At 39.6% G+C, this 24,542-nt stretch overlaps 1 protein-coding gene across 6 annotated transcripts in view; it reads right to left on the bottom strand.

Moving 5' to 3' along the window:
• Positions 1-24,542, bottom strand: part of SHLD2 (shieldin complex subunit 2) — a 114,245-nt gene that overhangs the window by 22,962 nt on the left and 66,741 nt on the right. For all 6 annotated transcript variants that reach the window (XM_081158049.1, XM_081158045.1, XM_081158044.1 and 3 more), the window contains 4 exons: positions 19,230-20,753; positions 16,632-16,739; positions 6,647-6,841; positions 6,382-6,516 (listed from right to left, as the gene is read on the bottom strand). In XM_081158049.1, coding sequence (XP_081014175.1) covers positions 6,382-6,516; positions 6,647-6,841; positions 16,632-16,739; positions 19,230-20,748 — 1,957 coding nt within the window. In that variant the 5' untranslated portion in view covers positions 20,749-20,753. The remainder of the gene's footprint in view (positions 1-6,381; positions 6,517-6,646; positions 6,842-16,631; positions 16,740-19,229; positions 20,754-24,542) is intronic.

The raw sequence follows: 24,542 nt of genomic DNA, 5'->3' as shown, positions 1-24,542 counted from the left end.
AGCCAATCACTATTGCCCAAGCTGGTCTGACTCAGTGGTTAGAGCACTGGCCTGCAGACTGAAGGGTTGCGGGTTCGATTCTGGTCAAGGGGACGTGTCTCAGATGTAGGCTCAATCCCCGCCCCAGTTGGGGGGGGTGCAAGAGGCAACCAATCAATGTGTCTCTCTCATATCAATGTTTTCTCTCTCCCTTCCACTCTCTCTGAAAAGCAATGGAAAAAATATCCTCAGGTGAGGATTAAATAAAACCAATCACTATTTTTAAAATAGCTTTCTTGTCTTACTACAAAATACACAGATAAGCTAAAAGTAAGTAAAAAAAAATAGTAGCCATAATCTCAACACCTCACAATAAATTTAACATTTGTTTCAATTTGTTTCATTTTTACTTAATATGTCAAATATATTTTTACATGCCATTAAGTATTATTCCACATTATTTTAAAATCTTCATAACATGCCATTACACAGGTAGACCAAAGTCTTAAAAAGCATTAGAGCAATCCTCCATTTTGGGGCATGTTGATTGTTTTTTACTTTTCACTATTATAAATAGTACCATGATAAACAGATTTTTAGCTACATCTTTATGCATGGCCACTGACCAGAATCGAACCCAGTACCCTTCAGTCCACGGGCCAATGCTCTAATCACTGAGCCAAACTGGCTATGGCTAGAGTTCTAGCTCTAACTACAAGCTCTCAGTGCCCAAGTTTAAATACAATCTTAACATGCACCATGGATTGCAAAACTTCCATGTGCACGCACATTTAACTTTATAATTTTTTTCTATTACTTGAAACAAGCAAAGTTATTTCCTCCTCAAACTTGAGTCTCTTGCTCCTTAAAGACAGGTTTGAAAGGTTGCCTGATCTGTATTTTATTCTTCATTCATTCATCCACAAAGAAAACAAACATTTACTAGGGCAGGCATAGTGCTGTGTAATGATGATACAATGGTGAATAAGCTATTCATAGAATTTACAATCTACTGAGAAAATTAGTTAATTACCAAGCCAACCAATAGGCTAGATAATCCCAATTGTGTTAAATGGCACAAATGGAATACAAAGAGCGATCTGATGGAGAGTAGTCATGTATACACCTGTGGGAGGCCTCCCTCCAGAGATGAAATTGGAGCTGGGAGAGGAAGGAGCCACGCATGGGGGCAAGTTGCAGGAAAAAGCACTCTAGGCAGAGGAAACATAAATTCAAGATACTGAAGCAGAAAAAGGATTGGCATGTTCAAGTAACAGAAAGGAGTCACATGCAGGTTAGTCTAGTAAGTCTGAGGGGACATGGTAATGAGGAAATTTGTGATACATTTCTATACTTGAATCATTAATTAGGGGTGTGAATGGGGAAAAAGAGCCAGAATCAGAATTCTGGTCAAGGTGGCAGTGTAGGTAAAAAGGGGACTCACCTCCTCCCACAATCACATCAAAATTACAACTAAACTACAGAACCACTATCATTCACAACCACCTGAAATCTAGCTGAATGGAGGTGGTACAACTAAGGTTATAAAGAAGTCACATCATCCCTGGTAGGAGAAGTGGAGACCCTGGTAGGAGAGGTGGAGATGTGAAAAGAGATGGCCCCTACTCACAAGTGGATGATAAAAATTGGGAGGGATATCTCAGCAGTGGAGGTCAGGGCTGAAAAGCGAGGGGTCCCAGCCCCACACCAGGCACCCCAGCCCAGCCAGGAAGGAAAACCCCCATAACTTCTGGCTGTGAAAATCAGCAGGGATTGAGGCTCAGTGAGACAGAGGCTGCTGGAGTCCCAGGCAGTTCATCTTAGAGGGTCCACACACATACTTACTCAGACTCACTTCCTCTGAGCTCCAGCACTAGGGCAGCAGCTCAAAAGGCACCAGAGACATATGGGAGGAACTGAGTTGTCTGGTATCAGGACAAGAGCTGGGGGGCAGCTTTCTCCCAGAAGTGCTGGCAGAGGCCACTGTTGTTGATGAGCCCTCCCCTCACAGAGCTGGCAGGTGGCCACTATATCTGAGTCTCCATCAACCTGGCTCATACTGTTTGCTCCACCCTGGTGATTCCCTAAGGCCCCACCCCACCCAACTTGTGGGCTCACCCAAGCTGTTTCCAGTGCCTTTTCCATAAAAGTCTTGGCTCAGGCTTCAGACTTTCCCAAATCTCTCAAACAAGCCCAATCTGGCCTCGATGTGCTCTGTATCTCTCACTAAGTGGCCCCAGGCCCGGCACTAGCAGCAGCTGGACTTAGTTCACAGCTTGCCTTCTCCTGGGCACCTCCAAGCCCAGCACAAGTGGCAGCCATCTGCAGATCACGTTGTAGCTCATGCTGGGCAGCCCCAAGTAGAACACAGGCAGAGCTGACTTTGGCCTGCCCCTACTGAGAGGCCCCAGGGCCAGCACACCTGGTGGACAGCCTCAGACTATGTTGAAGCACCACCACCCACCCACCTCCACAAGTTGACACACTCAAGGGGCAGATTAGGGCACCAAAGCCCACTGAACTAAGTCCTGTTCTGTAGGGTGGGCCCCTGTACAGGTGATCCTCCATGGTGGTCACAGCCAATCCTTACAGCCAATTAGCATGGGGGTAAATCCCTTCCATTGCAATGCCAATCAACAGCAATCAAGGCTCAACTACAACAGGAGGGTGTTCGAGGGTGGGGGCACACCTGGAGTGCCCAGCTCTGGTGAACAGGGAGGCTGTGCCACTGGACCCTACAGGACACCTACCACATTAGATCACTCTACCAAGCCTGGGAGACATAGCAGCTCCACCTGCTACATAGAAGCAAACACAGGGAGGCTGCCAAAATGAGGAGACAAAGAAACATGTTCCAAATGAAAGAAAAGAACAAAACTCCACAGAAAGAACTAAACAAAATGGAGAGAAGCAATCTACTAGATGCAGAGCTCAAAACAATGGTTATAAGCATGCTCAACGAACTTAGGGGAAGAGTAGATGAACTTAGATAGAACTTCAAAAGCATAAAAAAGGACATGGAAACCATAAAAAAACACCAGTCAGAAATGAAGGATACAATAACTGAAATGAACAATAATTTACAGGGAATCAACAGTAGACGAAACTGAGAATCAAATCAGCAATTTGGCATATAAGGAAGCAAAAAAACACCCAATCAGAACAGCAAAAAGAAAAAATAATCCAAAAATTAAGGATAGTGTAGGGAGCCTCTGAGACAACTTCAAGCATACCAACATTTGCATCAAGGGTGCCAGGTGAAGAGAGAGAGCAAGAAATTGAAAACCTATTTGAAAAAATAATGACAGAAAACTTCCCTAACCTGGTGAAGGAAAGAGACATACAAGTCCAGGAAGCACAGGAAGTCCCAAACAAGATGAACCCAAAGAGGCCCACACCAAGACACATCATAATTAAAATGCCAAAGGTTAAAGACAAATAGAGAATCTTAAAAGCAGCAAGAGAAAAGCAGTTAGTTACCTACAAGAGAACTCCCATAAGACTGTCAGATGATTTCTCAACAGAAACTTTGCAGGCCAGAGGGATTGGCATGAAATATACAAAGTGATGAAAAGCAAGGACCAACAACCAAAATTACTATACCCAGCAAAGCTATTATTTAGACTCAAAGGATATATAAAGAACTTCCCAGACAAGAAAAGCTAAAGGAGTTCATCACCACCAAACCAGAGTTATGTTAAAGGATCTTCTTTAAGAAAAAGAAGTGGGGGGGGAAGATAAAAAATATGAATAAGTCCTGGCCAGGTAGCTCAGTTAGCATCCTCCGCATATGTCAAGGTCACAGGTTCAATCTCCTGTCATGGCACATACAAGAAGCAACCAATAAATGCATATACGTGGAACAACAAATTGGTAGTTCTCTCTCTCTGTCTCTGTCTCTCTCCTCCTCTTCTCCTCTCTCTCTAAAAATCAATAAAGTAAATAAATTGTATTGTTTAAAAAATATATGAATAATAAAATGGCAATAAATACATATCAACGAATAAATCGAAAAAACAAAATAAACAAACAAGCAGAAGAGAAACAGACTCATCGATACAGAGAACAGTTTAAGGTTGCCAGATGGGAGTAGGGGAGGGAGGATGGGTGAAAAAGGTGAGGGGATTGAGAAGTACAAATTTGTTGGGGTGGAGGGACTGAGCAGAAAAGAAAAAAAAAAAGAGACAGAACTCATGGACACGGACAACAGTGTGGTGATTACGGGAGGCAGGGGTCAGAGGGAAGAGGGTGTGGTGGTGGAAGAGGGTATAGGGGCCATAAATGGTGGTGAAAAAAATAAAATAAAAAATTTTTAAAAGACAAAACGAAATAAAAAGAAGTATAAATTTGTTGTTACATAACAGTTATAGGGATGAAAAGTACAGCATAGGGAATATAGTCAATAATATTCTAAAATAACTATGTATGGTGTCAGGTGGGTACTAGATTTATTGAGATGATCACTTAGTAAGTTATATAATATCTAATCACTGGGGTGTACACCTGAAACTAATATAATATTGTATGTAAACTATAATTGAAAATAAAAAATAATTTAAATTTTTAAAAGGGTGTGAATGGGTTTCAAACCTCAATGAAGACATAACTATGATTTTGCATTAAGTATAACCACAAATATTAGGATTATTTGCATTTACTCTGTGATTAATTAGTAATGTCATGAGAGTATTATAATGTTATTTTTTAAATATTAGACTTCTATTAAATAATTTCAGGAGGATATTGTATTGAAATGACATTTAGTTCTGAATAGCTTACTTTATATCTATTCAAGTATTCTTAAGAAGTGTAATTTAGGTCCCCAGTCCACCCTCACTGGGACCAATGCTTGCTACATATGAGGCATACCAAACGTGAACTTGGAATTTCTTATTCCTCCCCAAAACATCAACTCTCTTATCACCAATATTCAATAATGACTGAATCAACAGTGATTCAATATAATTATTTCTGATTATATCACCTAAGTGTGAGTAGTTTTTTATCCTTGGGAACAAGTTAAACAAGTGCCCAATATAAAGAAAGGTTAATAGAGAAAGCTTCAAGAAACAATAATTAAATAGAATATTAACAAATTCTGGAAGTAGAAATCACTTACTTAAACGACCATTCAAAATTGGTACCATCCCATTTTTAAAAGTATCTTGAGGTTTTGAAGTGGATATCAAAACTTAAAAATCATGGTTATAAATAAAGAATGCCAAATGAAGGAAAAAGAACCACCATATCTCAGCACCTGGATTCACACATTTTCAATATTAACCTAAATACCATAGAATTATCTAGAGAAAACTGTAATTTCTCTTCTGTTAACCAAATAGCTATTCATTTTAAAAGCATATTCCTATCAAGCATGGAGCAATCTGCTTTGCTAGAGCTTCGTTAGAGCTGGAAGCACACCTCTGACCTACATTCTGATCGGCATGCACTGGACTCATGCTCGGGTGAAGAAGCAGTGGTCAGTACTGACAGTGAGTCTATCATAGACATGTTTGTCCGATTTCTCAACCAAACAAATATTTGTCACTGTTTGATCCTAACATAAAAGTCAAAAGTCAGACTTATCTCAAATGTCAGTCATAGGCTATTAATGATTAAGAGAGACAGTGTGAAAAATCAGATCTTCAGGTAACTATTTTGTAGGTAAAAGTTTGGGAAGAGACATTTGGGTAAAAAAGAATGGATCACACACTTAATCTCTGAATTAATTTAGCAGGATAAAATAACTCATAAGCCACTAATTGTATCTTTGACTGTTACAACTAAAGGATGTCATAATATCAAAAGGAAAATATACTATTCTATTGAAACATCAATTCCACATAATTCAATACATGATAAATTATTAATTTATGCTGTAAAATAAAATGTAATCATGGATCATATTTTAAACATAAACATTCTATGGACAGCTAATAGTCCATACATTTAAAATAAATGGAATAAAAACCTGGAAGACAGTCATTTATTAAACGGTAACATTGTGACTTGAAAGAGTTAATGCAAGCCTCTTAATATCTGCCTTATAACCATAGAGTTTCCTTAGCAGAGTACTTTGGCTGAATACAAACTGTAGAAGCTTCTCCAGAATTAGAATTTTAAAGAACATTATCTGAAGGAGATAGGATCTTCACTAAAATGGTAAAGTAGTATACCTGGGAATAAATGGAAGTTTTTATTTTACCACCATTAATTATAGAAGACTTTTTAGATTACTGATTTGCTTACAGGAGGTATGAAATTATAATAGAAGAATATTTAATCATGATCTCTTATATTTCAAATGTAATCTAATCTCTTAAGATTCTCTTCATCCTACGCTCATAAACATTAACCACTTACCTAACTATAAATAGGTTAAAAGCTTTTTGTTGTATTTACCCTTTTTCCTTTGAAGCTGAGGGTACCAGGCTGCTCCACGACCCCACAGTACAAGCACGAAATGTTGACCTTGGGCCTGTTCCACCGTTAACAAAACTTTCCTTTGTGTCTGTCCTCTATAACTATATACTGCCTCTGGAAAAGAGAAAGGACTATTTGTTATAATGTCTAATGATAAATATATAACGATAACCAAATTGTACATCGAGAGGGTCTTGTATCTTACTTTAGGATCTAAAATTAAGGAGGTGCCCCAAATGATTACCTGTCAGTACAGTGATGTTAACAACTCTCAGTACTGCATGGACTAACACGTCAGGCTGGAGCTGCTCCAGATCCACAAATTCCACACTGCTCATTTTCTGAGGCTGCCTCAGGGGAAGATCTCCAAGATAGGAATGTTTTGAAGATACATAGGCCAGTAAGTCTTGAAGTACAACAGCACTAACTATGCTGGAATCTAAAAGAAAAAACAACACACAATACAAAAGATGGCAACATTATATTTTGTAAGTGTGATTAAACATAAAACATGATTTCGTTTCTACAAAGCATGTAGTTTATTCTTGACTCAGCTCAGATGTAAAAATAAGCTTGATATTTTCAATCAACAGAAACAGAACTATTTACTATCTCCAAAAAACTTGCCCTGTTCCCTCATTTTTCTATTTTGTTATTAATCATCTTTTTACTGATTAAGCGAGACCAACACTTCAGTTACTTTTGACTCCTCCATTAAGTTCTATCCAATTGGTTCTCTAATCCCTGACGATCATGTCTTCCCCAACTATTCCATCCACTGCCATTCTTCTTCAGGCTTAGCACGTCACATCTGAAATGCTACAAAAGTCACCTGACTTTCCCTGAACATGCCTTATTCTTTCCCACTTCTCAGCCTCTGTCCTCACCACTTTCACTGGCTGCAATGCTGTCCTCTCCACCTACCCAAATACTGCACACAGTAGTAACGACCGCTTCAGGCTCCCGGGGATCTCTCCTTTTATCTCTAACTCTCACGTGGCATTTGAGTATGTGCTACACTGTAATATTTCTCTTGACTGTTATATCAGTTATTTAATTCATCAGTTATTATGCCATTTAGATGTTTTTCTCTTTCCTGTCTCAATTTTTTTTCTAGTTTTTTATTGAGATATACTTACAATCTTTTTTTTCCACGCCCTGACCAGGGATTGGACCCACATTGGGATGATGCGCTAACCAACTAAGCTTCCCAGCCAGGGCCATTGAGATATACTTTACATACAATAAAACTCACATATTTTAAATGTACAGATTGATGACTTTTGCTAATTAAAATGTATTGTTTTTAATTTTCTTCTTTTGTTGATTAAATTTTAATTTCCCTGAAGGAAAGGGAGATATGTTTGAATATGACTGATTGTTGACCAAAGTAAGATCTTAGCAAAAAACACTTAAGTACTTTTTAGAAAGCAGAGACTATTAGCCAATTTCAGTAGGAAAAAACAAACGGTTCTTGTTTCCCTCCCTCAGCAGTGTTTGAGTCCTAAAGTATTTCCTATGCTACATGAACGCCTCGTTGTTCACTCCCTCGTCAGTAGACCATCTATATGTGACAGGCTTTATACCAGGGGCTAGGGACACACAGACATATCATATCAGGATCCCAACACTTAAGGGACTATCAACCTAGTTAATAACAAACAGTGGGTTAAAGTATAAGAGATATACGTAAGCGTGCCTAAGAAAACACAAAAAGAGCTGCCCAGAGAAGGTGGAAGAGGTTTTATTAAGGGAATGCTTGACCTGGGTTTTGGAAAAATATCTAGTTTTCTAGGTAGTAACTGGGGGTGGGGGATATATTTCCAGGCAAAGAGACGGGGTTTGCAATCCTTTAGGTGCCACAGATACAGAGTCTGATAAAGCCTATGGACCCATTATCAGAATAGTATTTTTGTAACAGCTTTATTGAACTATAATTCACACACATAAAATGCACTCTTTTAAAATGTACAGTTCAGTGTTTTTTAGTCTTTCACAAAGATGTGCAACTATTACCATTACCTAATTTTAGAATATTTTTATTACAGAATATTTTAAATGCATGAAATAAGATAGGATTACAAAGCCAATACATGGACATATAGTAATCAAATTATTTTAAAACTGTGAGATAATTTATGTGCCTTGTTAATACATTAAATAAGAAGATGCAGCAGAACATGTAACACTACTATAATTTCAAAGTATGCCCAAGTATCATGGGCATAGATTATGCTCAAGTTACCTTCAACAACTGAAACATGATACGAAAACCTATGTGCTCTCCATCGGCGACCAAGTCACAAGCACTGCTAACATTACTGTGGATTGTTTCCTTATCATAATGAAGAAAATAGTGATTTTCAGTTAGCAATTAGTGAAAATGAAGATATAATGTCTTCCCTTCCAACTTTATGGACCCTATATAAAGGAATCAATTTTCACAGAGAGAGTAGGAGGAGCCTTTAGGAGGGTAGTGACCGTCCAATCGGGATATGAAGACACTGGAAACCGGGCAAGGCCGCCTGAAGGGAAAGGGCGATAGGTCTGTGAAATAGTTCAGAGGCAGAATCCAAGAAACACTTAGAGGTGGAGGGTAAAAGATTAAAGATGACATCACGATTTCTAGCACTGCTGAATGGATGGATAAAACAAATGTTTTAAAGTTTTGAAAATTTGATACATGAAATCTATTCTAATTAAGATCACTCAATTCCTAAATGAATTTTATGAAACAATGGTGATATCACTAATCAAGATAACGAGCAGGGGAGAAAAGAACATCGTACGAAAGGTGAGCGAGAGGAGCGCGGGGTAGGAGCTCCAGCATGCTACAGCAAACCCCACTCCGAGCATCTCCCACGGCTCCGGTCCGCTCACAGAGCTCCCTCATTCCGCTTGCACAGTACCTCCAGCACATCTGGAAGCAGAGTCAATAATGAGTTCTGTGAGTTTGTACATAATTTCTCTGGGCTTTATTCTTTGTTACAATATGGAGCTTTGGGGAGAAAAGAAAGATCCCTTATCCCTGCTTCATAAAACTTTATGCAGAAACATCTGATTATTTCGATTCTAAATAAAATAGTGTAGTTCATGAATCACTGTGTGAACCTTTGATTATGTATTTAATAATGTTTAATTTAATAATATTTAAGATAAATTTATATCCTCTCACATGATGAGGGCTAGGTTTATAAAATATGAACACACCTCACTATAATGAGAAAGTCTTTTCCAAAAGTATAATATACTGATCAGAAGAATGCTCTCAAGATTTGTTACTACTTGCAAAAAAAAAAAAAAAAGAAGCTAACCTTACCAATTTATTCTTTCAGAATAAAAACAAATGCAATATTCTCTACCAACTGATAACCATTTCCCTAAATCAAACAAAAAAACCTTAGATATGCTTTATTTCACTACTAAACTGTGAAAAAAGGCAATATAAATTCCTAGGTAAGCATAAAACCAAGACTTTGAAATAGCCTCTCTAGGTTATCTAATTGCAATTAGTACAAGGCTCTACATAACTTCACACTGTCTACAAAAGCCTTAAGCTCCCAGGGGTTCCACTTGACAGTCTCCACCAGAATTAGGTCCTAAGATTTTTATGAAATTATTGAACTAGATCAGCCGGACTTGAGTTCAGATCAGCCCTAAAACCAGATCTACAGTATCTATCTCCTAAATCCCTTACACGATATTTTCATACCATAGTATTTTCATTATTTCAAAGCATTCCTTACCCTTCTATTGTACTAACATCTATAAAACTATCATTAATTTTACTTAAAAGCCATTTAGCTCCTTGGAAATATGCCTTCCAAGATGTGGCAACTTCAAATATTCAAAATAAAAAATTAAACTTAAATCTTTTAAGGAAATCCCCAAGTTAAAAACTGACTTCACCACTCATTTAAGTTGGTGTCTGCCAAGTTTCTTCACTAAAAAATTATTTTTCTCTTGTAAGCTGATAACTGTCTCAGGGAGATACTTTGAGACTATGCTGTGCTATTTCTCCCAAAACTTCCACCTACTAATTTTAGGACCTACCAGTGGATCCTTGTCTACAGTATTTATTACTGTGGTGTTTGCCTGACAATAATTCTCTAGTTTTCTCTTCCCCCTCATACTTATTCACGGAAGCTCCAATGTGAGGAATAGGACCTTCTTATTTGTTTACTTAGTCAGACAGTCAGTTGAAGGTTTATTTATATCGGTATGGACCCATAAATATCTTAATCTATGGCTTTTACTCTGATCCTACCCTTATTTATTTGGTTAAACTGTTCCAGTTGTGGCCAGGCAGTGCTCCTTCATGCCAGCTCTCTGTTCCTCTCTCTCCCCTGTCCAGTCCTGTAGCCACAATTCTAGCAGGGCTGGTCCCTTTCATCAGAGAACAGTGTTTACAGGTCAGGTCTGGGCACCATGCATGCTCACGGTTGCTGCAGGCGCTGCTCCTATGTCCGCTCTGCAGACAGACTAGGAAACCTCCATATGTATTTTAGCCCAGCCGTACACACACACCTCTATATTTCTGTACCTTGTTAATCTATTTATCTACCTATCTATATACTGAAAACCATGAGTTCATAACCAATACCTCTGGCTCCAAAACAGGAGGTTCTTTCTAGCCTTGCCCCTTTATTTATAATTTCTTTCTATGACAGTGAGAAACCCAATTCTGGTTATCTACCATGTATTCACTTACTTGTCCTTTTATTATTATTATTGATTTGAGAGAGAGGAAGAGAAAGAGAGAGAAAGGTTTGTTGCTCCACTTATTTGTGCATTCATTGGTTGATTTTTGTATGCGCCCTGACCAGGGATCAAACCCGCAACCTTGGTGTATCAGGACAACACTCTAACCAACTGAGCTACTGGGCCAGGGCCTAGTTGTTCAATTCTAGTGCATACTAGACTTGTTGCTCACTCACTCCCCTGAGAAACATGTGCACTAATCCAACCACGGCTCGTGCAGCCCTTTGTCTCGAGCCTGGCAGAATCCAGTAGATTCTGTTTTCCACAATCACTTATATTTGTTCTCCCCACCACGGCCCTCTGTGCAGTTATTTCTTCACTGTAACACTGTTCGGTTCATTTGCTAGTGTGTGTGTTCCACTTTGGGGCCCCTCCACCACATTCCCGACGGTTTCAATTCTTTGTTTACTTGGGGGTACAGGAAACATGGCTGCGGAGCTGGGAGGCACAGAAGAGCCGCTGCCTCGCCATCAACGCTGCCCTATTTCCATTTCCTCCCTCTCCCCTTTCCCACTCACTCCCTGTTGGTAACCAACTGCTTTCAGTTTATTCTTCCTGCTTTTCTTATTTTTGCACAAATGAAGAAATACATGTGATTTTATTATTCCTCTCTTCCTTTTTACATGAAGAATGGCATACTGCACATACTTTTTTGAGCTCTGTGTTTTTCACGTAACAGTATGTCCTGGAAATCACTTCATATCAGTTCATAGAACCCTTTTTCATTTTTTTATAGTTTCAGCATTCCACTACGTGACTGTACCATAATTTAATCAACCAGTCTGTTATGTAAGGGGATTTCTATTTCTTCCAATGTCTTGCAATTACAATGAATGAATTTGTGCATGTGTATTTTCATATTGTTATAGCTGTACCTTCAAGATAGACTCCTAAAAGTAGGCCTATTGGGTACTGCCAAACATCCCTTCAGGAGGTCTGTAGCAGTTTCCACTCCCTCCAGCAATTATAAGAGAGACCATTTCCCCACAGCTTTACCAACAGAATATATTGTCCTATTTTTTTAACTTTTGCCAATCTGCTAGGTAAAAAAATATTTTTGTGTAGTTTAAATTTGAATTTCTCCTGTCTTTTTTCCCACCAAGTCCTTTGTCATTCAATTTTTAAGAGTTCTCTATATATTAGGGATATTAGTCTTTCATCTAAGGTGTATGTTACAAATACCCTCTCAAAGTTTACCAGTTGTCTTTTGACTTTGTTTATGTTGTTTCAGTCATTCATAATTTTATTTTTCTGCAGTCAAATTTATCAGTCTTATTTTTTACTGCCTCTGGATTCTGAGTATTAGTAAGAAAGCCTTTCCCTCACTACAATTAAAGAGGAATTCATCTGTTTCCTCCTAGCAGTTGTATTATTTTTTATATTTAGATTCTGAATACATTTGGAGTTTATTCTTCTATTTGTTATGAGCTTGGGGTATAATTCCATCTTTTTCTAAATGGCTACCAGTTGCCTCAGCACAATTCATTAAAAAATTAACCTTTACCTCAGTGATTTCAGATACCATCTTTATCATATACTAAATTATATGTATGTGGGTCGAATTCTGATCTTTCTATTCTATTCCATTGGTCTATTTGTCTAGTCATGCACCAGTATCACGGTTTTAATTACAGAGGCTTTATAGTATGTTTTAATGCCTAGTAAGCCCAGTCCCCCATAGCTTTTCTTTTTCAATGTTTTCCTAACTATTCTTGCATATTAGTTTTCCACATGAATATTAGTATCAACAAACTCTGGTAGATCCACACAATGGAATACTACTCAGCACTGAAGAGAAATAACAACTGATATATGCAACAACCTGGATGGATCTCAGGGCATTATGTTTACTGAAAAAAGCCAATCTCAAAAGATTACATTTGGGTAACATGATTTCACTTGTAAGTGAAATCATTATTTCATTTCCATGAATCATTTACATGATTCCATTTATATAATACTCTCAAAATGACAAAGATGAGATGGAGGTGAAATTAGTGGTTGTCAGAGGACAGATGGGGATTGGACCAGGGACAGCGATGACTATTGAAGAGATAGCATGAAGGAGATCCTTTGTGGTAAGGGAACAGTTCTGTATTTTTATTGTGGTGGTGTTCACACACATTTACACAGGGGATCAAACTTCAAAGAACTACACACACACAAACACACACATATGGATGTGAAAACTGAATAAGGTCTACAGTCTAGTTAATAGTATCAGCAATGTCAATGTCACTTTCCCAGTATTGATATTGTCCTAAAGTTATATAAGATGTCACCATTGGGGAAGCTGGGTGAAAGGCTCATGAAACTTTATCCCTTATAAGTCTATAATTTCAAAAGTAAAAGTTTTTTAAATGATAAAATAAATATCATCTTTATGCTACTGTGATTCTGACACCTATTCCAATGTTTTTTTATTCCATACCACCAAGCAATTAACTCAATTCTGACACAGTCTACCTTGAGATAGCATCAGATCCCACAAGTTCAGGGCTCAGTTCTACAAGATGGTCCCTCCTCATTCCCTCATCTCAGATGCCAATCATAAGTCCAGATTGTCACCTGTGCTTGTGATTGGCCTACTATCAATCAGAGGTTCCCACAACCCCCTCCTCGGATTCAATTAATTTGCTAGAGGGGCTCACAAAACTCAGAGAAACATTTAGTTATACTTACCAGTTTATTATAAAGGGTGTATATTAAGTTAGATGGGAAAGATGCAAGGGTAAGGTATATGAGAAGGGGTACAGTGCTTTCACGCACTCTCTGAGCACTGCACTCTCCCATACCTCCACATGTTCAACAATCTGGAAGCTCTCCAAACCCTGCCTTTTTAGGATTTTAATGGAGGTTTCATTACATAGGCTTGATTGATTAAATCACTAGCCACTGGTGATTGATTCAATCTCCAGCCCTTCTCTCCTGGGGGGGAGGGGTACAGAAATTTCCAACCCATTAATCACATTGTTGGTTCCCCTGGCAACCAGCCCCCATCCTTAAGTGCTTTCCAAAAGGGGTTCATTATGAATATCAAGACAACTTTATCACTCTTATCACTTAAAAAATCCCAAGGGTTTTAGGAGCTCTGTGCCAGAAATGGGAAAAAAGACAAAATAAATATATATTTCATAATATAAATCCAATAATGCGGGCTCTGGACCACTCCCATGGCTTTCTTCCCTCTCAGTGCGCCTCTTTACTCTTCTCTCCTACACTCTAAAGGTCCCTATGAGACTTGTAAACAGGGGAGCAACAGGCAGCAGCAGGCTAACCCCCTGAACTTGTCTCCAAGGCCCCCTTTCCTCTGACTTTTCAGTGAGCTAACAGCAGCCCCACCGTGGCTCACTTCTGTCACTGTGACTTTAACTTCTCATTGAGTCCACACAGCCCAGCGTGGCTCACTTCTTTCCTATAATCTTTCCAGAGAGCCAAAGTAGAGTTCCGCCTAGGGCTCTCTTCTGTTGCTTCTTATACCCTAAGTCCTTCCTTTGTTTCACTGTCCCCAGCTTTAATAAATGTACTCTCAAAATAAATTTTAAAAATACATCAATCCCAATAACACAGCTAATAATTCTAAAATTTATATCTTTTTTTTTAATCCTCATTGACTGGTTGCCTCCCGCACGCACTCCAACTGGAGCCAAAAATCGAGCCTGCAACTGAGATACATGCCCTTGGCCGGATCAAACCTGGGACCCTTCAGTCCATAGGCTGACGCTCTACCCACTGAGCCACAGTGGCTAGGGCCTAAAATTTATGTGTTAATTTCAGACCTTTCCTCTGAGTTTTGGACTTTGTTTCCAATCCCTATATGACATCTCCATCTGGATACCTCAGAGATATCCAAAACTTAACATATTCTCAAAACAGAACCCTTAATTTTCCCCATGAACCTGTTTTCTCTCACTCTTTCCTAATACAGCCTATCTAGTTACTGAAACCAGACACTCAATACCAGTAGATTGCTCTTCTTCCCAATCCCCAAAACCACACCATCAGAAAATCCTGTTAACTCTGCAGCTATATCTCAAATCCATTAATTTCTCATGATCTCTGCTAGCTTCCCCATTATCTTTCAACCTGAACTATTATAACTTCTAACTCTGATTCCACTCCACAACCAGCCCTTCACAACCACAACCATGGTGTTCTTGCCCTTAGTTATTTTCCTTCATAGCATTCATTATCACCTGCAAATATTTTATTTACATGTCTGTCTCCCACAGAGGAATGGGAGCTCCACAAAGGCAGACCAGGTGTCTATCCCACAAACAGTGAAAACATACTGGGTCGATGAGGAACTTGGTTTTAGTTATCTTATGAGAATATGCCAGTGCTGATTTTCTGCTAACTAGGTTCCCTAGGACACAGGGAAATCCTGCCCTTTCCAAACACCACTATTGCTGTTCTAATTGTTACCATTCTCTTCTGCTTACTCTGCCTTTCTTTGAGAATTCTTATTATTCAGAGGTTGGAATTCCATGCTTTATCTTCTTCTTATTCTAATTAATCTCCTGTATAATCTTTATATACTGATAGCTATTTTTCTATGACACTATTGCAGTATTTTATAAAACATATTTTGCTTAGTACTTCTCCCACTAATATTAATATATTATATGCAGGTTCAACACCTCATGTTCATTCTCTCATTTAATCTTCACAACAACCATATAAGCTATGTGTGTATTTTTATTTCCATTTCACAGATGAGGAGAAAGGGTATAATGAGGCCAAGTAACTTGCCTAAAGATATAGACTCTGGAAGTTGTAGGATCAGGATTCAAATTCTGGTCCATTTGACTCCAGAGACTATAACCACCAGTTTATACTGCCTCCCTTACTTTATTTTCTTTCTTATTTCTTGGAGAAAAAGATACCTGCTGGTTTCTTTACTCAACAGCTTATTTTAAAGAAGCAAAAATTATGTCAGAGAAGGAAGGTAGTTTTCCTAGTAACGGCAGACAGAGGAACAAGGACTTGAACCACAACTGGCTATGACCCTATTTTTCTCATTGCCTCAAAGATTCTTAATCAAAGGCTCAGAAATTCCACAGAACTTGGAGGTCCATGAAGCCACTTAGTACTATATGCAAAATTTTATGTCTATCTACTTAAGTCCATTTTTCTGGAGAAATGGCCCATAGCTTCTCATACAGGTCCATGGCTCCCAAAAAGGTTAAGAACCACCACTACACTGATTCTCTAAGAAAATGAAACATGAACCCAATATTTCTTAAAATATATATGATTTACAATGCACAATTTCACTTTTATAAATTCTATTTTCATTCTTACTAAACAAATTAAAGCAATACTCTCCGGCAAACTTATTTAGAAAACATTTTATATAATCACCATTTTAACCACTTTTTTCTAATATATATATATATATATATATATATATATATATATATATACTTTAAATACTAAGATATTATTATATGTAAAATGTGCCTTACATTCTTCAGGCTGGACAGATGAATAGCTCCCAAGATTTAATAGCTGACTGGTACGTGTTGATTGTAGTATTGTCTCACCAACCCAATGACCTTCATGAATAGTAACATCTAGAAAGGGGGGAAACAAGTTCTGATCATGCCATATATTCCTTCATACTGTAGTTAACTTTCCAACCATAACAAAATATTATGCATGCCTCCCACATACAAATTAAAGCCCAAATATGTTAAATGACCTGCCTAAGGAACAAAATGATAAAATAGCAAATCCGAAATCTGAACCTAGGTATGTCTGTCTGTATGTAAAATAACAAAATTGCTTCTGTATATTCAAACAGTGTCAATATGGAAGCTTACTGCTCCACAGACAACATTATGGCTTTTGTTTACATAAGATACATGCTACAATGAACATTTCTGATCAAAAGTAAATTATTCAGGACCAAGAAGCAAAATAGTGGTTCCAAAGCAGTAGTGCCTAGAAGAGTAAATAATATTCAGTGTGCAGTTACCCCTTCTGCTATAAACGCAAATATAGTATGAGGCACTCTTGAAGGACTTTTATTGTTTCTCCCTAAAGAGCATGGTAATCATCTTCCCTGGATGTTAAGAGTGAAAGACTCGCCCGGCCGGGCGTGGCTCAGCGGTTGAGCATCGACCTAGGATCCAGGCGATCGGGGTTCGATTCCCGGTCAGGGCACATGCCCGGGTTGCGAGCTTGATCAATGACTCTCTTGTCGTTGATGTTTCTCTCTCTCTCTCTCTCCCTCTCCTTTCCTCTCTCTGAAATCAATAAAGATATATTTAAAAAAAAAAAAAAAGAGTGAAAGACTCTGGCCCTCGCCAGTTTTGTTCAGTGGTTAGAGCGTCGGCCCTTGGAGATAATAAGAAAAACAAAGACGCATGAATTTCAAGTAATTATTTCCAAACTTAATTCCAGACCTCAGTTTCAAACCCTTTTACCCATTTATCCACAACTGCCTAATGGGCATTCCTGACTGGATATTCTATTGGCTCCCCAATCTCAGTATGGCTCAAACCTGCTTTGCTCTTCATATTATTCATTTCATTTGTTGGCACTATGCTGCTAGCCAGGTAAATTAAAATGTGAGGTCATCCTGAACTTCCGCGCCTCCCTTCCCACCTTTGTCACCAAGCCCCAGCTTTTGACTCTGCCTCTTGAATCTGCCCACAGCCCTGCCACCACTACTGTTTACATCATACACCTGGTAGGAAGTTTACACGGAAGCCCATCATGACCAAAAAGGGTTGCTCAGTGGGCACCGAGTCAGAACCAAACGAGTTAGAGGAATTGATTTGCCAGCAAATAAGATGATATTGCCAGTGGGACGAGATTATGCTAAGCCTGTGAGTTTCAATCCCAGGATTGTCTCCTTTATTAGGGACAGCACCTGACAATCTTACACAACTACCAAGGTATATTAGGTAAGGTTCTCATTCCCCCAGCAAACAGTTTGGTAGAAACCACTAATGACTGTCTTGATGGTTTCTTTTTCTAAACTTTTAAGGCTGACCCTGTACTTCCTCTCTATCACATTCTTTCTTTAGATGTGTTATTAAGCTCAATCAACTTCCTCCTGGTCTGAGGTTCATCCTTAAAACAACTGGTGTCTCTCCTCTAATACACTGTGCATTAATTTTAAATCAATAGAGAAATGTAACAAAATACTAAATTTCTTATGTCAGGCAAAAAAGCAGAATAAAAAACTATATGTTCTTTATGGTTACAACTATATAGGAAGGGTATGGATCCTGGAGCCCAGATGAAACCTTCCCAGCTTTGGCACTTCCTAGAAGTGCACGACATTGGGCAAGCTGCTTTACTTCTCCGGGTCTCAGTTTCCTCAAACTGAAAAATAGGAATAAAAACCAGGACCTTCCTCATATAGTTGTAGAGTTGATATACATGTTAAGTATAAAACAGGGTTTGACACACAGTAAATTCCCAACAAATATCAGGTTTTGATATATAATATATGCATGTATACAAATTTTAAGAAGTATAGGAAAGATAACTGGTAACACTCCAAAATGCTGCTGGTAGTTATATGAGGTTGGTATGATACCAGGAGTTTCCCTTTCCATATTTCCAAATGTGATTAATATAATTTCAATAATTTAAAAGTGCAACAGAAATTCTGTATCTGTTCCCGCAATAAGAATGTAATGTGCACAGTATTATTAGGGATTAAGTAAAGCAATAGAAACACTGTCTTTTCATCATAAAACTGCTAATATAAAGGGTTGAAAATAAGACATACACAGACAAAACCATAAGAAAACAAAGAAAGAGCCTGATAATATAACCTAAACGCCAACATAATGAGGAGCAGTGACCAGGAAAGGCTTCTTCAAGAGATGAGTGGAGGAGGGAGAGAGCTGAGAAGGCTGGGACACAGGCCCAGAAATGGCAAGGCACAGAATACCAGGCAGTGGGGAGAAGGCCAGCGCGGATGCTAAGGCATCAGTCATGCTGGAGCCCAGGGAGGCAAGTGGGAAAGAAAGAGCCCTTCAGTAGGAGGGAGAAAACCTTACAGCTTTATAAACTAAACTACCACTGTACCACGATGACCTTACCTGTGAGTAAAATTATATCTCCAAGGAACACCGTAAGTGCCCAAAATGCGGCAGTCCTCCACAGAAACACCTTCTTCTTAATTTCTGATTGGTCAATTATCACAATTGTTGCTAAAGGCACTTTGGAGCCAGAATTTGGTCCAGATTTTATATTTATTTCTTTGACATGACATGGAGAGAGCACCATGACTAAACAATTATACTTCTGACTTTTAGAATCACAGTTTTTTATTAATGATGTCTCTTTAATACCCTTGCATTCAGACACACTCCTCTGGTGCTTTGCTGTAGTAGGACCTCCTGCATTAGAAACCAGCTTAGTTTTCTTAGAAACTTGGAGGACTTTAAGACGGCCCAATTTATCATCAGAGGTCCAGTTTCGTTTAACAGAACCTTTGTGGGAGGAATTTACTTGGGAACACAGTATTCCTGAGCTATATGACTCAATACATATCTCATTTGACGGCAGTTTATCTTCAAAACTGAAAAGTTCTTGAGATCCTGTATTTTCTTCAAGACCTTTATCAGACTTTATGTGAATGTGGCTACTTTTTGTTTCAGGAAAAACAGGACTAAAAAGTTCAAGGGAATATGCTTGGTTTTGTCGACTTTCATATCTTTCTACAAAATCACCATCAGGCTGAATCAAATTATCTTTAGTTATTTTTACTTCCCCATGACTTGCTCCTGGTTCAATCTCCATGTTCACCATCCCTTTATTTATAGAATTCTCCCCTGTATACTTCCTTTGAGCTAAAAAAGCAAGTTGGCTGGAGGTCATTATACTGAGAAATTCAGTATCAGTAGATACCTTAAGGTCTGAGACCTTCCTAACCGCTCTTTCAGACCTTGGCTTACCTACTGTGTTAGAACTCTTTCCCAGACACCGGTTTTGAATTTCATGACGCTCTGTTGGTATACAGCTCGTGTCAATAGCTCCTGGCCCTGTATCAATCTTTTCAGTACTACAGACCAAATCCAATGCAGCTGCACACTCATGGTCTAGCTGAAAGACCTTTTTTTGGATGTTCTGACCACATATGTTTGATTGATGTTTATGCTGTTCAACTGTGATTTTATTTTCACTGAAAAGCTTTGGATACTTTCCTTCTTCAGTTAAATGCAGAACTCCGCCCTTACATTCACACACTTGGACATCAGACTTAGGTACCTCACTCATCCAGAAGGGGTGACTCTTTTGGAATTTTAAAGTCTGTGTTTCAGAAATACAATGTATAAAGTCATCTTCCACATGAACAGATCTATTCATAGAGTTTTCTAAAACAGGACCATGAAGAAGATCTGGAGGACCAGCAGCTTCTAGGGTTTGATCATCTCCAAGAGTTTTATTCTTGCATTTTTCATCCTTCAGATGTAAAGAATGCTCACTGTATAAAAGCTGAACTTTTTCCCATGGGTCAGCCGTGGACATTAAAGAAGTCGGTTCCTGTGATGCTGTCATTTTCAATGGACCCATTGGAGCACCCCAAAAAATGTGGACTTCAGATCCTCTACTCATTGTTTCTGAAAAAAATGAAATATCTAAAATGAGTATTTTGGCCCAGTGTGGCTCAGTGGTTGAGAATCGGCCTATGATCCAAGAGATGGCAGTTCGATTCCCAGTCCAGGCACATGCTTGGATTTCGGGCTAGATCCCCAGTGGGGGGCATGCAGGAAGCAGCCGATGACTCTCATCATTGATGTTTCTCTCTCTCTCCCTCTCTCTCCCACTCTCTGAAATCAATAAAGACATGTTTTAAATAAATAAATAAATAGATAGATAGATGATAGATAGATAGATAAATTGAATATTTTGTTAGATTTTTATATCTTGCTATTAACTTAATAATATACCAAAAGCAAATATAATTAAATTACTCATCAAAAACACAATTAATAGAAGTGATTTATATTGGTACTCCATTTAATTACAAAACTCATAAATATACAAGAAATCATGAAGGCAAATAAAAATATCCAGAAAAATATTCATGTAAGGCTCTAGTAAATTAAATTAGAGAGAGGAAGAAGATGGTGGTGCAGTAGGTGGCAGTTATACACACCTCCACCGGCCTGAACTAGAATTACAACTAAAATACAGAACAGTCAACCTGAATGACCAACTGAAGACTAGCTGAACAGAAGTCTTATAACCAAGGGTTCAAAGAAAAAGCCACATGGAGCCTAGGAGGAGGGGTGGAAAGGGCTGGCCCCACACCCACAGGCAGCCACTGAGGATCCACAGGGATATCTCAGCTGCAAAGTCTCCCCCTGAGTAATATGGAGTCTCAATCCCAGGTAAGGCTCCCCAGCCAGAAGCAACAGAGCCAGAACAGGCGCCCACATAACATCTGGATGTGAAAATCAGCAGGAATTCTGTCCACCAGGGAAAGACTAGAGTCAGCTAGAAACCCAGGTGCTCTCTTAAAGGGCCAGTGCATAAAATCTTGCTGGAAGCCACTCACCCTCCACCCTGTTGGAGGGAAGGTGGCTTGGAGTGAACTGGAGTCCTGTGAAGACAGACTGAGATGTGTGGCTCGGGGAAGGAGCTGAAGAGACAGCCACCAGGGTCCCTGTGCTGAGTCTCTCTCCTACCCTGCCCACAGACACCATCTTTCCTGGGTCAAGCACACGCCTCCAAACTGCATCTACGGGGCGGGGGGCGATGACACTGCACAAGCCCCACCCTCCAGCCCCCTGTTGCCCTCTCCAGCTGAGCTCACACCATGCAGAGGGACCTGCTGCCTGGGCCTGTGCTGTAGACTTTCTCGGTAGGATCTTGAGGGCAAACTCGGGGAGGATCAGAAAAGGACTTGTGTTGCTCTGGGGAAAAAAACAATTCTCCTCCCCCCACAGTGTGCTTCAGTGCGGGGAGAGGGTCTCAAGTGGTGACAGCCCACTCCACGGGCCAGAAAAGTGGCACCTTATCCCCCCAAGGGAGATCCACTAGCCCCACCAGGAGAACCAGAGTTTCACCCTCCCCTCCCAACTCCTGTTGGCCCCCGCCCTGCTGAGGTTGCAATAGTTTCAGCAGGCTGCGGCCAACCTAGTGTCATCCCCCCCTACTCCTGATAGAAGATTCACCAGGAGGTTGGGCAAACTCTGGGAAAAAATGAGTTGTGTGGTTCTTCGGCAGGGCCATCATTCCCTCACACGCCAGACTAGGGCCACAATTCCTGTGCCGAGCCCTCCCTTCACACGGCCAAACCTTGGTCTGTTTGATCTTGATGAAAACTGCTGGCCTCACCCTAATGACTCACTGAGGCGCTGCCCCACCAAAAGGTCCACAGGCACTGGTGGGTGGCAGCTGACCTTGGTGTACCCTGAGACTGTGGCTGAGTGGCCTCAAGCCCAGTACTGGTGCCAAGTTTGAATATGTATCAATCTGGTAAACACCACTTGCCTCTACCTGGTGAATTATGCAGCACACATACATTCTTTTGAAGTACACATGGAACATTTTCTAGGACAGGCTGCATGTTAGAACACAAAATGACTCTCAGTAAGTTTAAGAAGACTGAAATCATATCAAGCATCTTCTCTGACCACAATTGTATGAAACTAGAAATCAATTACAAAAAAAAAAAGGGAAGAAACACAAACACATGGAGGCTAAATAACATGTTACTAAACAACAAATGGATAAACAATGAGATCAAGGAAGAAATCAGAAGTTACCTTGAGTCAAATGACAATGAACACTCTAGAATCAAAAATCTAGGGGACACAGCAAAAGCAGTCCTAAGAGGAAAAATCATAGCAATACAGATCTACCTCAAGAAGCAAGAAAAGTACCAAATATATAATCTAATCTCATACCCAAATGAACTAGAAAAGAACAACAAAGAAAACCCAAGTGAGTAGAACAAAGGAAATAATAAAGATTACAGCATAAATAAGTGACATAGAGACTAAAAAGCAATACAAAAGATCAATGAAACCAAGAGCTCACTCTTTGAAAAGATAAACAAGATTGACAAATCTTTAACCAGACTCATCAAGGAAAAAAAAGAGAGATTCTAAGATTGCAGTGGATTGAGTGGAAGCTACACTGATACTCTCCCAAGATGAAAGTGGAATTACAATTAAAATATAGGAAAACCATCCTGAGTAATCAACTGCAACTGCAGATGAGCTGGAAAGCACCCTCATAACCAAGAGGGAAAAGTGGAGATCACATAGAGACTGGTAGGAAGTGTGGAGGAACGTGGGCTGGCTGGGCTCCCACAGGCAGCAGTTGAAGGTCCAGAGGGATAGCTCAGCTGTAGGGGTTCCCACTGAGAGCTTTGGGGTCTAAACCCAAGCTGGGCTCCTCAGCCCAGAGCACCAGAACTGAGAAAGTTGCCCACATAACATCTGGCTGTGAAAAGCAGCAAGGTTTCTGTCTGCCAAGGAGAGACAGCTAGAATTGCAGGCACCGTCTTAAAGGGCCACCACATAAAGTTTTGGGTGCAGCCATTCACCTTGGGCTCTGGTGGAGGGAGGGCAGAGTGGGGTAGAGCTGTGTAAGGAGAACCCAAGGGTGCTGGCTGGGGAAATAAGAGATCAAAGGGCAGCCATTTGGATTCCTATACTGAGTCATTCTCCCATACATAAGAGGACCTCTTTCTCAGGCAGACATTTAACTTCCAAGTAGCTTTTGCCTGGGGGGGAAGCAATTGCTCCACTCTGTTGGAAAACGTCTCGCCCCACCCTGTGGAGTTTCTACAGCGTGAGGCTCATTAAGAGACTGAATAACAGCCTCTGGGTGCTTTGAGTCTTTGCCTGATTTGCTTCTGGACCCAGGGCTTGGAAAAGCAGACCATGGTGCACATCTTGGTCATGTCCAAACACACCCAGCCCCAGCAGAGGGCACCACAAGATGTGGAGTGCACAAAACTTCAAACAGGGTAGTCAAGGCCAGTCACAAACTGTGTCTGACATTGGCCTGCACCAGAGACCATCCAAAAGATTGGGAATCTTAGCAGATCTACCTAATACACAGAAACAAATCCAAACAGGAAGCGAAAATAAGGAGACAAAAAAACAAGCCCCAAATGAAAGAACAAAAGATTCTCCAAAAGAACTAAGTGAAATAAAAATAAGCAATCTATCAGACAGAGTTCAGAGAATACTGACCATAAGGATGCTCAACAGCATGAGAAAAGAAATGGAAACTATGAAGGAAATTAAGAATAACATAGTAGAAATAAAAAAAAATAAAAAAATAAACATTGGAAGGAATAAACAGCCAATTAGAAGAAGCTGAGAATCAGATCAGTGAAATAGAAGACAGCAGGAAAAAAATCACTCAATCAGAGAACAACCAAAAGG

The sequence above is a fragment of the Miniopterus schreibersii genome, assembly GCF_964146895.1.
Source record: "Miniopterus schreibersii genome assembly, chromosome: 14".
In the NCBI taxonomy this organism is placed as follows: domain Eukaryota; kingdom Metazoa; phylum Chordata; class Mammalia; order Chiroptera; family Miniopteridae; genus Miniopterus; species Miniopterus schreibersii.
Note: the sequence above shows the minus strand (reverse complement) of the source record. Positions and strands in the feature narration are given on the sequence as shown.